Genomic DNA, 16,746 nt, shown 5'->3' on the forward strand with positions numbered 1-16,746 from the left:
AGGCATTAAAGTCACCCGACAGGATGACTCCATCCCAAGGGGCGACTTTAGCTAGTACTTGTGACAGGTCATAGAAGGCATCTGACTCACCGGCCTTGCCTCCATCCCTCCACTGGTGTTAATAGTCGGTGGAGGCGTAAGCAACCACCATTACCATTCCTCGTGTTTTGTTTATGGGAAGGCCAGACCATAGAAGCCTGGGACTTACAGTTTGCTAAACCTCAGCGCCATGCTCCCACACCTGTTGTATATATGCCTCTTCCAAAAAACTGTTAGTGTAATATTGTCTATTTTTTATATCATGGCTCCTTGGACACAAATATACGTTCCCTGCATGCTGAAGCTTGGGAAAACCAGATGACGAAGCCAAAACAGCACTATGAGAAACGGGTAAACATAATACAAGAGACATTGATCAGATGGGCATGATGAGAATAACCAGAGCTGAGGAGGGCCTTAAAGCCGTCGAATATTTCGCTTCTCAGGAATAAACCTAACTCATGTAGCAAAAGGTGAAACGTTAATGAAAGGCCATAAAGGAATAACTCTTCCAAGGAGTGACTCAGGGAATTTCTGAGAGAGCAAGGGAGGACCCATGGCAAAACACCATAAACTCACTGCACCCGAGGGCAAACACAGGACAAAGAGACGAGAATGTCCCTTGCTGTTTCACTCTCTGAATTAACAAACCCGAGTGCCTGGAAAGTTGAAACGTAAAATTGCCAACCGCTGCATGTGAATATTGTTAAACGTCACGATTTTAAATGTTAACTTTTGTGAACGGATACATTTCAGAAGGTTTTGACTACGACTAGTTGCATGTTTTATTAACATCCACTTATCAATATGTAATCAGCGTCTCCGACATGGGTTAAACTTCAGTTGTATTTATTCTCAAGTTGCAGTACAGCACGTGTCTCCCTGCGCGGCTGGCTTCTCTCTTGCTCCCGGGACGGCGGCGCACGCTTTGCCTCCCGCCGCCATGGCACTCACTCCTTCTCCGCCTCGCCGCTGGCTGACGGCGTGTCGGAGAGAGGGGAGGCTCAGCTGGTGGAGCCCGCCACGTGGCCGATGGGTGGTAGCGCAGGTGGTGACGACGTTCGGACCCAGGCTCTTCACACCGACGACCCAGAGTCCTCTGCTGCTTCTGCTTATATCCCTCTCGGCGGTGCTAAGCTCCGCCTCTAGCCACGCCCCTCTCGGAACATTTTAGAGGGCTCTCGAGGCTTCCCGCTAGCTCTACCCATTTACCTTTCACCCAGATGGGATCCCCCTTACTGATTGGATGTGAGACAACATAGCACGTGTCTGCAATAACCCCCCGGTCGTCCTGTAGGTGGCGCACTCTCATTACAAATACATAAGTGCCATGATATCTGGGTTAAGCATATAAACTTGTTAACGATTTATGGAAGTTTTGTATTGACGTATTCTACCAAAGAATCATCCCTAAGATAAACACGTACAAATTACATATATTCTCCACTCTCACTCACTCTTCTCCTCACCATCCTCCTGTCACTCACCCTTCTCACGCTCACTCACCCTTCTCCTGTCACTTTTCTCCTGTCACTCACCCTTCTCCTCACTCTCACCATTCTCACTGTCACCCTTCTCACTCTCACTCACCCTTCTCACTCTCACTCACCCTTCTCCTCACTCTCACCATTCTCAATCACCCTTCTCCTCACTCACTCTCACCCTTCTCCTCACTCTCACTCACCCTTCTCCTGTTACCTGTCTCCTCACCCATCTCCCTCAGGGCAGCAGCGGCCCGAGCACGGCTCTGCCTCAGGGCAGCATCGGGGGGCGTACATGTTTGGGAGGGGCTCATCTCTGCTTGGATGGTTGCTCGCGGTCACGTGACACACTTAAACCAATCCGGGGGCGTACATGTTTGGGGGGGGGGGGCGCACCTCTGGTTGGCTGCTTGCTCGGGATCACGTGACGCACTTAAACCAATCCGGGGGCGTTAATCACAGTCACAGAATGACAGGACAGATCTGTGATATTATATATGTAGATAAAGAATGGTAATAGCATTTTGCTGTATATGTTTAAAACTGGTTTGCAAGATTGATAATACGTGATAATGATGATTTCTGCTGAATAATCCATCGCGAAACTATCTAATGCAACAATTCAGAAATGTCAACTCCATGTATTGTTTAGGAATACATTAACATGGCTTTATAATTTAAAATGAGTTGTATGTATCAACAGCTGGTGTTGATACATATTCAAATACACAACTATATACATTTGGATGTATAAATATATTCCTACTGAATCTATTATGTTTAATGTGAGTCTTTACTAGCTCATTTGGCCCAAAACACACCTGTCATTCAAATTATCACTCAAATTAAAAGTTTAATATCGTATGTACATTTTTTTATCACCACAGGATTTACTTTTTAAAATCCTGCCACCATCCTCTGGGATTTGACTATCCTCCGTGGACACGAGTCATGAAAACAATAAGCTCATTAGAGACTGGTAGAACATGCACACTGAACATTTATTTAAATCAATTTGTGCCACATTTTAAATGTTTTAACCTGGAAACATTTCGAGTGGTACTCCCAAAAGCAATAGAAATAATTAGGATTGGTTTAAAATAAACCAATGTTAACTTCCCTAGCTTCCATAAGATATACCAATACAACCCCTATTGTGCCCTGGTGGATTCAAATGCAGAAAAACATGAAGATAACAAATTTTAACTGTAAACGCAATCATAAGATTAGCAAATAAATATGTCCCATACATTGACCACATTCGCAAACGGAAAACTCACAAACACCGGTGTTTAACTCAAATTGCAAGACCGCAAAAAACGCAAGATGACAATCAACGCCACCGCCGCCACCGCCGCCCGTTGTGCCTACTCATTCCAGAAGACCCTGTTGAGGACCTTGTTGACATTTCTGATCAGAGTGGCATTGTATCTCCACAGCGTGAGGTCCACGACCAGCGAGTCGAGCGGCAGGTCGGGCTGCTTGGGCGATCGGTAGTGGTGCATGATCGCGATGTCTCCGGGCACCGTCTGCGAGATGCCCAGCGCGTTGAGCGTACTGTGCACCGACGTCTGCAGCACCGCGCGTGGGTTCAGGATCATCTTGGTCGGGTTGAAGACCTCCGGCAGGTTTGGCTCGCGTCTAATGTGGCGCATGATGTTGACGCCCGGGATGGCGTTCCACGCCTGGAACTTCGACCGAAACTCTTCCGATACCGTGTAGGGAAACAAGTGGTTTTCGAATGTGTAAATGTCGGCGCCGTACTTGTCGTTCAAGTACCGCATGAGGTCCTTCCATTTTGTGTGCTTCAAAGGGATGATCACTTCGTCGATGTCCGTGAGGACCAGGTAGCGCGTGCTGTACATGTGCCGAGACACGCAGTCGTTCAGCGCCGCTATCTGGCCATAGTAGTGCAGCTCGCCTGGGTGCTCGGGGTAGTGCCACCCTCTGGACACCCGCACGTAGTCCGTGATGGGCCACTGAACGACCTCGACGAGGCCGGTCTTGATGTAGTAGAGGAGCACTTTGTTCAGCTCAGAGCTGCAGCTTGTGTTGTATACCGTCACGCGGCCCGCACCCAAGATGCGGTACATTTCGATCGCCTGCACGAACTGCAGGACGTTGCCGTAGTTCCCGAAGAGCATGGAGATGCAGACGCTGAATTCCTGTGTGAAGGTGGGGGGCATGTAGAGCCGATTTCGCACGGGCATGAAGACCCACTCGGCCTCCTCCTCGTCCGGTATTGTGCGCATGCGCTGGACGGACACGTGTCCCGGCTCGCAGTCCAGCGGCTCCGTGCACAGGAAGTCGGCCGTGCCGTACGGGAAGTCAAAGTGATTCGAGTGGACGTAGGCGCTGGCGGTGACCGTCAGGATCTCCGAGTGCCCTCGGCAGCAGAAGTGGCAGGAGAGCACGTCCGGCTCATACCGGTTGGCGATGCCGATGATGCGTGTGCTCTGACCGGCCTCGCGCTGGTCGTGGTACGCCGACACCAAGAATATCTTGGTGTCGCGCACGCGCATCATCGACGTGTTCTGCAGCGCTCCCCGTTGCCCGCACAGCGTCACGCGGTCGATCTTATCAGAAGCAGACCCCGGCTTTGGCCTGAAGACGGACGAGTTAACCTGGATAACCTGGATATAAGCATGCGTTAAATGTATTACTAAACAATACGCTCCCAGCAGCACTGAGCCTGCAGCTGTCAGAACGGTGAAATAGTTTTTTTTATTTCTCTCAATTTCAACAGATGATCTAAATAGTCGTGGTCAATAATAATTCGTTTTACACAAACATCAACATATTTCTTTGGTGTTATTTTAGTCTTAATACTGGCCAATACTAATGATAAAATCTATTGAAATTGAGAGAAATACAAAATATTGTCAACCAATTACACAGCCACCACCACAACCAGAGCCGCAACCACCACCACCACAGCCACCACCACCACAACCACCACAACCAGAGCCACCACCACCACAGCCACCACCACAGCCACCACCACAACCACCACCACCACAGCCACCACCACAGCCACCACAACCACCACTACCACAGCCACCACCACAGCCACCACCACAACCACCACCACAGCCACCACCACAACCACCACCACAGCCACCACCACAGCCACCAACACAGCCACCACCACCACAGCTACCACCACCACAACCAGAGCCACAACCACCACCACCACAGCCACCACAACCACCACCACAGCCACCACCACAGCCACCACAACCACCACCACAGCCACCACCAGAGCCACAACCACCACCACCACAGCCACCACCACCACAACCACCACCATAGCCTCCACAACCACCACCACTACAACCACCACAACCACAGCCACCACCACAGCCACCACAACCACCACCATAGCCACCACAACCACTACAACCACCACTACCACAACCACCACCATAGCCACCACAACCACCACCACTACAAGCACCACCACAACCACCACTACCACAACCACAAACACCACCACCACAACCACTACAACCACCACCACAACCACCACCATAGCCACCACTAACACGACCCCAGGCCGCCACCACCGCACCTGCCAGTCGAGGGCGCTGTGCTCCTGCTGCTGCTGTTCCTCTCCGTAGAAGCGCCACTTCGCGTCGCCCTTCGGCTCGCACGCGAAGCTCAATGCAACCCGCGGGCACCGGCGGCAGCAGCAGCACAGAGGGCAGCAGCAGTAGCAGAGGGCAGCAGAAGCAGAGGGCAGCAGTAGCAACAGAGGGCAGCAGTACAGAGGGCAGCAGCAGCAGAGGGCAGCAACAGTAGCATGCGCTTACGGAAATAATTCCATGAAGATAGCTGCAACTCAACTGCGTTCAATTAAGATCGCATTGAAATCACGCAGTTGCCTCTAAACGAGCAAAAGGCGAAAACGACCCGAGGCAAGGCCACTGGGCAACGGAAACCACGTGGCATTAAGAGGGCAAAGGTGCAGCCCTGCAGTGCCGATGTTTACCGCACACCGCACCCCCCCCCTCCCGTACCCGCAGCTCCTCCGTACGCAGGCTGCACGAAGGGACGGTGCCCGACCGCTGTGGCCCAGGCGTCGTGCCGCGCGTGGCCCGGGTGGCCGCCCGTGGCACCGCGGGGGGGTCCGGTCGGCGTGCCCGGCGCGGAGTGGCAGCTCGCCGCCGCTCCGATACCGCACGTGTGGCAGCGAGCGGCGGCCCCCCCCGGGGTGCCCGGCGAGGACTGGACGGGGGGTGAGGGTGGGTTAGGCAGCGATTAGAACAAATCACGACGGACGACGTACGCATGTCAAACTTCTTATGCACCTTCTTGGTTCTTTCGGTAAAGTCACCACCACGTAGAAGGGAAACAATAAAATAATAAAAATATAAAACTTTAAAATTCTCACGACGTTTCGACTGCAAGACAAGCAATCATCATCAGGTGTAAAAACCACAGCAAGACATTTTTTTTTAAAAAGTGGCGGGTTTTTTTTAACGTTAGCACCACGGAGAGCGATTTGGCAGTTATTCAGATGGACAAGTCCATCTATGTTCGGAAAAGAGGGGGGAGACGAAAATGATGGATGCGGTCTGAAAGCCACCGTAAGCGTGAACAATCAATTAAGACCCGGAATGGTTTATCAAATCCTTCCAATGATTGCTAAGCCAGAATTCCTTCCTCTCGGTTGAAATTGTCTCTGTGTTTGTATATGTGGATAGCCTCATAAACGAATCTCTCATGGTAGCCAGATGGCTTACAGAGAACCTCTGCAAGCCATCAGGCTACCATGAGAGATTCTCCCGTTTCGGTCTTAGGAGGGATAATTGCGATGTCATCACCCGAGAGCCAATCAGGTGCCAAGGGTTGCGCAATTCAGCCACTGGCACGCTGGCACCCGGGCTCGGATCTTGGTAGCCTCTTCCATCTCCTCCTCCTCAACCTGTAAAAACCCTCCACAGCTACCACTGTTAGCTAACTATTGTAACTCTCAAATGCAACTTTCATCAAGCCCCCCAAGTGTGAAGTGCAGTCTCCAACCTCGTATTCTCCACCATCTCTGGCTTCCTCGATTCCAGTGCCATGAAGGGAAAATTTGCCCGAAATGCGGCCGATCAGCGTTGACTTTTTTTTCCACATTTTGTCAACATGTTGCCAAAGATGTCCCTTAAAGGCTTAACGGACGTTCGGGGCAAGTGCAGTGCGAGCAACTACGAGGCCGGCAAAGCACACGGAGGAGGTGGGGAAGCCAGACCCACGCCCGACCGTCTTCTCCCCAGTGGCGATGTTTATACATCGCACCAGGTGCTCATTGGATAGACCTCAGGAAAAGCCCGGGACCGTTTCAGATAATCGTCACCTGGCGTTGGCCGTAAGTGGGAATCAAACCCCGGTGGGTCGTAGGCGGGTTTGTGGTGCAGCGCATCAACCACTGTGCCACCGCTCCCCTAAACCATGGCACTGCTGCAGTGGCAAGATGTTAACTACCTCGCCTGGAGTACAATAGGTCGTGGGGTTTGATCCAGACCCCCGACGCCTGCATATTTTTGGAGTTTTCAACGTCCTCCCCCGTGGTCACGTGGATTTCTCTGGGTCATCCAGTTTCTACCTCCACGTTTTAGAACCGACGTGCATTTGGAGTATTTGGCTGCTGGAAATGTCCACGCGATAAGCCGCTTCGTTGAGCAAATCATTTGTGGCCAGGTCGCTTCTGAAAAGAGAGTCAAGTAGCTCGGTGGGCCTCACATGGTACAATAAATAGTTTAATGGTAAAGAGCGGCTGCACCTCTCACCTGCACCATGGCCACGTCGTGGTGCAGAGCGGACAGCATGTACTCGCACGGGGTCAAGTCCTTGATCTCGCTGACGCGAAAGACGATGTATTCGAAGACCTCCTCACGAGGGGCGATGGGACGGTCGGCGGGGCGCCCCTCCGTCCCGCGCAAGCGCACTGCGCGCACACAAAGACGCCCGCCGCTGGTACAGACCTCCACGTACCCGTTTGGTCAAGCGTTGTTACGGTCGAGAGCACCTATGCAGGTCGGAGCAGGTGCGTGGTTGTGGGTTTTGGGCGCCACTGTGGTGAGAAGTTAACTACCTCGCCTGGTATATATCGAAGGTCATGCGTTTCATCCCAACCCTGACAACACCTGCTGTATATTTGGAGTCAGCGAGGTTTTCTCTTCCCATGGGTCGAGTGGATTTCCCCCCCCCCCCTCCAGGTCCTTCGATAAGCCACTTCGTTGCGTTACCTACCATTTGTGGGGAGGTCGCTTCTGAAAGAGCAGTATAGTAAGTGGGCCTTACCCGCAACCTAAACAATTGTTTAAAATAGTTTCTAGCTGGTTCAGCTACCTTCATCCTCCCCAGTGCTGATTTAATCATCTTTTTTACTAACACACCGCACCAGGTAACTTCACTTGAAGGCAGTCTACCTACACGAAAACCAGAATGAGTTGGGATACAAGGCCACCACCGACGACGTTGTCTGTAGCCAGGAATCAAATCTAGCTCGCGGGGTTCCGAGCTGCACACATTTCTCAACTCTGCAAGCCAAAAATTGAGATTCATTTATTTCCTGCCAGAAGCTGTATTAAATATTCTTGTTTCTTTCGGTAAAGTCACGTAGAACGGAAATAATAAAAATAAAACATAAAATAAAAATGAAATTTATTTTATTTTTATTTAAATAAAATATAAATGAAATTTATTTTATATGTATTTTATTTTATTATGTCTTAGCTGTATTAAAACCAACCAATAGCCTGTCATCCATAAGCCATATGCCTGCAGGTATTGAATGTTTATGGGTATCAACATCACAAATCCCTATCATCACCGTCGCAAAGAAGTTCTCCATTGTGCCAATTTAATCCAGACAGGTGCCGTTGGCCCAGATCTGTGAACGAAGGCAAAAATGAATCTGGAACATTTCCAAATTAACTGTTTTGGGGCCTCTTCTTTGGTTCTTTCGGTAAAGTCACCACGTAGAATTAGAATAAAATAATAAATTGATAAAATAAAATAACACAATAATATTCTCACGACGTTTCGGCCACAACACAAGTGGCCTTCATCAGGTGAAGGGGTCGAGACTGTCTGGTAGGACAGCGCTGGAGTGTTTTGGGGCCGTCCAGAAATGACGTCACGCACCTGGGGGGGGGGGGTCAGACATTTGTGACGACGTGTGACGACTGGGGGGGGGGGGGAGTTTGATAAATGTGACGTCACATCAAAATGCGCAACTTTAAATATAGACAACACGTTCCACTTAATTAGACTTTTTAATGTTTTCTCCTACAAGATCAGAGTGCAGCGGCACATTAAATACGCACTACAATGACAACAATAGTTTAAAGCGATTTGAAGTGTGTTTTATTTTGGCGGGGGGGAGGGGGCAGAGCTTTGTGACGTCATATTTGAGGGCGGGGGGGGGGTCAAAAAAATCGTTCAGAATCGCGTGACGTCATTTATGGACGGCCCCTTAAGCGGCACCCTGCCGGGCTTTTTGGCCGGGGTCACGCGCCGTCTATGACCAGCCGCATCTCATTGCCCTGTGACTACCGACCCGGCTTCAACACTTGATTTTTGCGCGCAGCGTTTTAATACGTTGTTTTTGTGTGGAATTATTTGCTGGTTTATTCCAGAATGTTTCTGTTACGCGTCGTCGCTTTAAGATGTTCTGTGTTCAAATTTTGTTTGTTGCGGTTGCACCCCGACTTAAGATGCTCGCATGGCTCACAGGACTATACCTAATAAATGAAACTTGAACACGCGCACGCACCGAAACCACGAACTTGTTCAGGTCAACGGGGTTAATCGCGCGTTCGTGTTGGCATAGCTGTCAACCCCTTATCAGTGCCCCTAGATTGTTACAGATCGATTCAAACCCTTATTGGTCACCCCCTGCCCTTATAAATATCAACGTTTAGACAACGAGGTCCCGTCGCAAGGGAGAAACGCAAACAGACGGACGAAACAATGTGTGCCCGTATTGAAACGGCTGTGCACCCAATAACCTTCGTTGAAAAATACTTGAAACCACTGCGACCCAGAATCAGCAAGAACAACCTCAGAACATTCGTGATTAAGCGGGTGACGAGTTGAAGAACTTTGCCCCAGCACAGCTAGAGGCGCCGGCCATAAATGACGTCGCGTGATTTTGGACGATTTTTTGCCACCCCCCCCCCCCCCAAAAAAAAATATAAAACACGCTTCAAATCTCTTTAAACTATTATCATTGTAGTGCGTATTTAATGTGGCGCTGCACTCCGATGTTGAAGGTGAAAACATTTATTAACAAGTCTATTTGATTAAGTAGAACGTTTCGATTTAAAGCTTTCGTGACTGCAGGGATTCATCTTATTGGCTCTTTCGGTAAAGTCACGTAGAATGGAAATAAAATAATAAAAATAAAACATAATAAAATAACATTTTATTTTATTAAAAAAAAATAATAAAACATTATACAATTTTCTTAACAATAAAATGTTATTGCTTTATTTTTATTATTTTATTTCCATTCTATGTGACTTTACCGAAAGAACCAAGAAGATAAGTAGAACGTGTTCTCTATATTTAAAGTTGCGAATTTTCATGTGACGTCACATTTCTCAACTCCCCACCGCCCCTCGTCACACATCGTCACAAATGTCTGACCCCCACGTGACGCATCAATGGCTGTCATTTTAAACATTTCTGGGCAATTCCCACTGAGATTAAGGACTCTCTTACAAATCCAGGTTAATTGAAAACACAAAAGTACATACAGCAATCCAATACAATCATGATTTAATTTAGTTGTTTTCATTTTTTTTAACCTACGTGACGTTACCGAAAAAAACCAAAGACTATCTTGTCGTTTGAGCATCTTAACACCTCCTGTTTGATTGCCCTGAAAAGGGTCAAACCCCTCCTTAATACCCCCCCACACATTGACCCCACGACACCCACACCAATCTGTCCAGAAGGCGACAACGTCGCCGACACGTTCACCTCCTCCTGGCAAACTTTCCCCAGCCCCAAGGCCTCCTCCTGCTGCTGCTGCTGCTGCCCGAGCGAGTCGCCTGTTAGGACGACTCAAGCGGCTTCATTAAACCCTTAACCCGCAGCTTCGGGGTGTCCACAGTCATCCCGTGAACCACCCACCCCCCAGTGCGTAACCTTTCGCCAAGACGACGGTGGAGTCGTCCGTGTTGATGTCACAGAGGATGCCCTCGTAGCGGATGCCCGCCATGGAGAGCAAGCTCATCCTGACGCCCATGCAGGCCGCCCAAGTGGCCATGGTCGCCGGCTCTGGCTACGGGCGACGAGAGGGGCTGGTGGGGCCGCCTTGGTGGGGCCGGGCAGGAGGAGGGGGGGGGAGGGGGGAACTTGGCCCGGATCGTGAGACGACGACGATGATGATGGTGGTGGTGTTGGTGGTGTTGATGGTGGTGGTGTTGATGATGGTGGTGGTGTTGGTGGTGTTGTTGATGATGGTGTTGATGATGGTGGTGTTGATGATGATGGTGGTGTTGATGATGGTGATGATGGTGATGTTGATGATGGTGGTGGTGTTGATGATGATGGTGATGATGATGGTGGTGTTGATGATGGTGGTGTTTATGATGATGATGGTGTTGTTGATGGTGATGTTGATGGTGTTGATGATGATGGTGGTGTTGTTGATGGTGTTAATGATGGTGGTGTTTATGATGATGATGGTGTTGATGATGATGGTGGTGTTGATGATGATGATGGTGTTGATGATGATGGTGTTGATGATGATGGTGTTGATGATGATGGTGGTGATGATGATGATGGCAACAACCCACCGCGTGGCCCCCACGTGTTCACGGACACGCCACTGGCACTGCAATGCACTCTGGGTAGCGCCAAGTGGGCGGGATTGTGGGGGGAGGGGGATTTGTTTCTCTTCCGCTCAACGTCGTGGGTTTTTTGCTTTGTGTTTCATTTTAGTCATTTTTTATTTAATTTTTATTTTCTATCTACGTGACTTTACCGAAAGAACCAGGAATGTGAACTGCATGAAATATAAAGTGGGTCACGTGCATGCCTCTCGACCAATAGAAATACGCGGCGTTTTTTTAAACCGAGGGGCAATTCCCCACCCCACCCACCCTGCCCCCCGTCCACCCCGCCCCTTACACCCCCACCCCGCCCCCTTACACCCCGCCCCCTTGCACCGCCCCGCCCTCTTCCACCCCGCCCCGCCTCCTTCCACCACGCCCCCTTCAAACCCCGCCCCTCCTCCACCCACGTCTCTCCGTGACGGTTTGAAGGCCCAGTTCAGTTTTCAGTTTATTTTAGCCCTGTGAGCGATTCGGCTCTTGAATCGGGTGCAACCACAACAAACAAAAAAAACAAAAACACGAACAAGAAAAACATCTTAAAGTGACTATGTGACTGTGCAAACAGAAAATCCATGAAAAAAACAGCAAAATATTCCTGAAAAAAGTAGCCGTACACCAACGCTGTGTGCAAAAAATCCCAGTGGGATGCAAGTCAAACAACAACCACAAAAACTTAGATTAAGGCCATCAGTTTAACTCCGTACTACAACAAAACAAACATGTCCAAACCTAAAAACGTTTTCCAAATCACCAAAAAATAAAGCCATAATTGCAGCGTAACAGTGATCACAGGGACTGTGACCGAATTTTTACAATTAACTACATAAATAACATGTAACACCAAATCCTAGAGCCATAGTTGGCTGCATGAGTTACTCCACAACAACAGATGCATCGGTCTGAGTATCAAATTACTCAATGTACCTTTAAGATCAGCACGCTAAATCAAAATACAGATAATACTTTGCAGCGTCATCCGGAGCGAAACATTTTATTTTATGTTACGCCAATGAATAGCAGTGGCAGCTAGGGGTGTACAACTCCTCGAGAGCAGTTTTGAGAGAAGATCTCATTGGTAGCGATTCAAGTTGCAGTTTATTGGCAATAGCATTCCAGACGCTGGGGGCATCAATAGCAAAGGCCCTTCCTACGGCAATAGGGAATGTGAAGCTGGTAAATGAGCGAAGACCTGAGGTCAAATTTGTTATTTGAAATAGAGTGGAGATCCAGCAGGTAGTCTGTGGATTTTTTTGTAAGTACATCGTGAATAAATAAGATCTGGTGCACAAGCCGTCGAACATTAAGAGACGTTAAGTTTGACCCAATGTAGAGATCACAGTGGTGAGTCCTATATGTGCAGTTCAATGTAAATTTTAAGGCCGAGTGATAGATGGAATCAAACTTCTTCAGTACAGTACTTGGGGCTGATTTATACACGATGTCACAGTAGTCAAGTAGAGGCAGTATGGTAGCTTTTATCAATTCCAAACGGAACATTGGGGGGAAGCAGTGCTTGTGTCGATACAGAAAACCAATTTTTATTTTTGTCTTTTTACCAATATAATCAATGTGATCTTCAAAATTCAGTTTTGAATCCAGGATGACCCCAAGATACTTATAGATCTTGACTTGCTCTATTTTATAATTATTTAAGGAATGTAATTGGGGAAACATGACTTCCTGCTTCAGTCCTGGTGAGAAGCATAGCACCTTGGTTTTGTAGGTATTCAGGACTAGTTTAAGAGCAACTAGCTGATGTTGTAGTTTGTTGAAATCACCCTGTAGCTTAGCAATCACGTCATCCGGAGAGCGGCCAGCAGTAATCACTATTGTGTCATCTGCAAAAAGATTTACCCTGGAATGATCCAGGTCAGTGCCCAAGTCATTGACATAAAGAGAGAAGAAAAGGGGGCCGAGGATGGAACCCTGTGGAACCCCTTTTGTTATCTTAACACTGTTTGACCTCCAACCATCTGTGAATACAGTTTGGGTGCGAGAAAAGAGGTAATTTTGTAACCATTTTACTGTGTTTTCGGAAAAACCGAGGCAACTTAATTTACTAAGCAGGGTGTTGTGGTCTACTGTATCAAAAGCTTTGGACAGGTCTAGAAAAAGACAGGTACAGTACTGCTTATTATCAAGGCTACTGTAAATGTGATTCAGAGAGTCTAATGCAGCAGATGTGGTGCTGTATTTTTTTCCGAACCCAGATTGTTTCAGATGTAGTAGATAGTTGGTGGACAGGAAACTGCTAATTTGGTAGGTCAATAATTTTTCAAAAATTTTCATCAACGGGGACAAAATTGAGATAGGTCAGTAGTTATTTGGATCATCTTTAGGGCCCCCTTTGTGAAGTGGACGGACATAGGAATGTTTCCATTCTAGAGGAACTGATGCTTCTTTGATGGACAGGTTGAAAATATGGGCTATATGTTTGTATATTAGGTGACCAACAGTTAGTAGAGCAAAGACGGGAATACTATCTGCTCCGGAAGAGGAAGACCCTTTGAGGTAAGACAGTTGTTTCAGAACATTACTTTCGTGGATTGTCTGGAAACTAAATTCGTTTAATGTTTGGACAGGGGTGTAGGAATTTGCATGAGCAGAGGTGACTCCCAATACATTATAAAAAAAGATTACCAGCTTCAGAAAAATGAAGGTTAAAATTGTCAACTATTTTTTTGGGATCTGAAAAATATTCCCCATTTCGGTTAAGCTCAACGGGCAGATTGTCTGTTTTGGATGACTTTTCGATATATTTGTTTTCAAGAAAATCCTGGCATTTCCATGTGATTCCAGGAGAGTGGAGGAAAAGTAGGCATTTTTTGCATGCCGTATTTTTTTGACGTATCTATTCCTTAAAATCCTGTATTCTAGCCAGTCATTGACCAAATTACTTTTCTCAGCACATGCCCAAGCCTTGTCCCTAGTTTTCATTAGCTTTGTAATCAAATGATCAAACCATGGTGGGCGGTTGCATTTAGTTTTAAATCTAACCAACGGAGCATGTTTGTTAAGAATTTGGAGAAATGTGTACCTGAAAGTCTCCCAAGCCGTAATCAGGTTGGGGATATCACAGACCTTGTCAATATCCGAGTGAAGCACATCATTAGCAAATGCCTGAGTGCTGAAGTGTCTCATAGAGTGCTTCTCAACCAATTTAGGGGGGCTTTGGGTCTGGCTGATGATCTCACTCCAAAAATGAAGGAGTGATCACTAAGGTTATTACCCAGAACACCAGTCAGTGTGAAATTGTGAGGGGCATATGTCAATAGGACGTCAAGCAGAGTTGACTGTCCCGAATATTTTAGGTTGGGTCTTGTGGGGACATTTATTAATTGAAACAGATTAAATTCATCTGCAAAATGTGTGGCCACGGCCGGCGGGTTTAGCCAATTCCAATTTAGATCACCCACTAAAACTATTTCACCTTTAGGGAGGTGCCCAAAAAGCTCTCTCAGTGCAGACGCAGCTTCAACATCCTTCCCACTAGGCGGTCGATAGCAGCACACTACCAATATCTGTTGATTATTTGGGAGCGTTATTTTGAGAGCGAGACCTTCAAAGCAACATTTTTTAAACAAGGAGTGAGCTAGTGAACAAGCTCCTCAGCCGCCACCATTTCAGTCTCCGACCGCCAGCGCTTCCTCTGCGTCTTCGCCATCAACAACTCCAAGTCCTTCGAGGACATCCACCAGTACAGGTGGGTCGGTGTGTGTGTGTGTCGGACTTAACGCATCCACAAGTACAGGTGGATGTGTGTCGGACTTAGTGCATCCACAAGTACAGGTGGGTCGGTGTGTGAGTGTGTCGGACTTAGTGCATCCACAAGTACAGGTGTGTGTGTCGGACTTAGTGCATCCACAAGTACAGGTGTGTGTGTGTGTCGGACTTAGTGCATCCACAAGTACAGGTGTGTGTGTGTGTCGGACTTAGTGCACCCACAAGTACAGGTGTGTGTGTGTGTCGGACTTAGTGCATCCACCAGTACAGTGGGTCGGTGTGTGTGTCGGACTTAGTGCATCCACCAGTACAGTGGGTCGGTGTGTGTGTGTGTGTGTCGGACTTAGTGCATCCACAAGTACAGGTGTGTGTGTCGGACTTAGTCCATCCACAAGTACAGGTGTGTGTGTGTCGGACTTAGTGCATCCACAAGTACAGGTGTGTGTGTGTCGGACTTAGTGCATCCACAAGTACAGGTGGGTCGGTGTGTGTGTGTGTCGGACTTAGTTCATCCACCAGTACAGATGGGTCGGTGTGTGTGTGTCGGACTTAACGCATCCACAAGTACAGGTGTGTGTGTGTGTGTCGGACTTAGTGCATCCACAAGTACAGGTGGGTGTGTGTGTGTTGGCTTAGTGCATCCACAAGTACAGGTGTGTGTGTGTCGGCTTAGTGCATCCACAAGTACAGGTGTGTGTGTGTCGGACTTAGTGCATCCACAAGTACAGGTGTGTGTGTGTGTGTCGGACTTAGTGCATTCACAAGTACAGGTGTGTGTGTCGGACTTAGTGCATCCACAAGTACAGGTGTGTGTGTCGGACTTAGTGCATCCACAAATACACGTGGGTGTGTGTGTGTCGGCGGTGGGTGGCTTACTGCAGCTACCATATCATGCGTCTTGTGCTGGAAGAAATAAAGCCTCCAGTTAAATTTTTGACTTGTTACACTGGTCTACAGCCAAAATGCTTTCGAGAAATAAACATGTAGTCCAACTTTACTAATTCTGTGTCACTGAGCTGTCCACTTGACACCACCTGAAGAAGGAGACTTGTGTTGCCTCCTAAACGTCGTGATTTAATTGTTTTCTTTTGTTTTATTTTATTTTTCCTCCGTGACTCCACCGTACAAATTCTCAACATTGTTTCGTGAGGAGTCGACTCCTTTTTAATCGCATTAAGAATCGACTCCCATTGACTTGCACGGGGAATCGGATTGTAGAGTTGTGTTAGAAATCGATTGCTCATTGAATTGCATGAGGAATCGACTTAGGGTCTGAATCAATTCCTTGTCGACTTGTGTTTGGAACCGGTTCGTCGTGTGGAGTTGGATCCGGGTCCGGGGGGTTCAGCATTGCCTGGTGAGTTTACACTCAACACTCACCACTACTCACCACTAGTACACTCACCACTACTCACCACTACTCACCACTCACCACTAGTACACTCACCACTAGTACACTCACCACTACTCACCACTAGTACACTCACCACTCACCACTAGTACACTCACCACTAGTACACTCACCACTACTCACCACTAGTACACTCACCACTAGTACACTCACCACTACTCACCACTAGTACACTCACCACTAGTACACTCACCACTACTCACCACTCACCACTACTCACCCCTAGTACACTCACCACTACTCACCACTAGTA

The 16,746-nt window shown here is 48.0% G+C and overlaps 1 protein-coding gene across 2 annotated transcripts; it reads right to left on the reverse strand.

Annotated features, from left to right (window-relative positions):
* Positions 1 to 2,502: 2,502 nt before the first annotated feature.
* Positions 2,503 to 11,377, reverse strand: LOC142921801 (beta-1,4-galactosyltransferase galt-1-like). Of its 2 annotated transcripts, none has more exons than XM_076063134.1 (4): positions 10,653 to 11,377; positions 7,298 to 7,455; positions 5,540 to 5,747; positions 2,503 to 4,153 (listed from the first exon to the last, which is right to left on the reverse strand). In XM_076063134.1, exon 4 carries the CDS (start codon positions 4,043 to 4,045, stop codon positions 2,888 to 2,890), a length of 1,158 nt encoding a protein of 385 aa, XP_075919249.1. In that variant the 5' UTR covers positions 4,046 to 4,153; positions 5,540 to 5,747; positions 7,298 to 7,455; positions 10,653 to 11,377; the 3' UTR covers positions 2,503 to 2,887. The 2 variants fall into 2 exon arrangements, with proteins under 2 accessions (XP_075919249.1, XP_075919248.1); XM_076063133.1 differs by having other exon boundaries at positions 10,668 to 11,376.
* Between the last annotated feature and the right edge of the window lie 5,369 nt (positions 11,378 to 16,746).

Source organism: Petromyzon marinus, unplaced genomic scaffold (assembly GCF_048934315.1).
Source record: "Petromyzon marinus isolate PM22_M1 ecotype Great Lakes invasive population unplaced genomic scaffold, UKy_Petmar_22M1.pri1.0 PM_G_Scaffold_9, whole genome shotgun sequence".
In the NCBI taxonomy this organism is placed as follows: domain Eukaryota; kingdom Metazoa; phylum Chordata; class Hyperoartia; order Petromyzontiformes; family Petromyzontidae; genus Petromyzon; species Petromyzon marinus.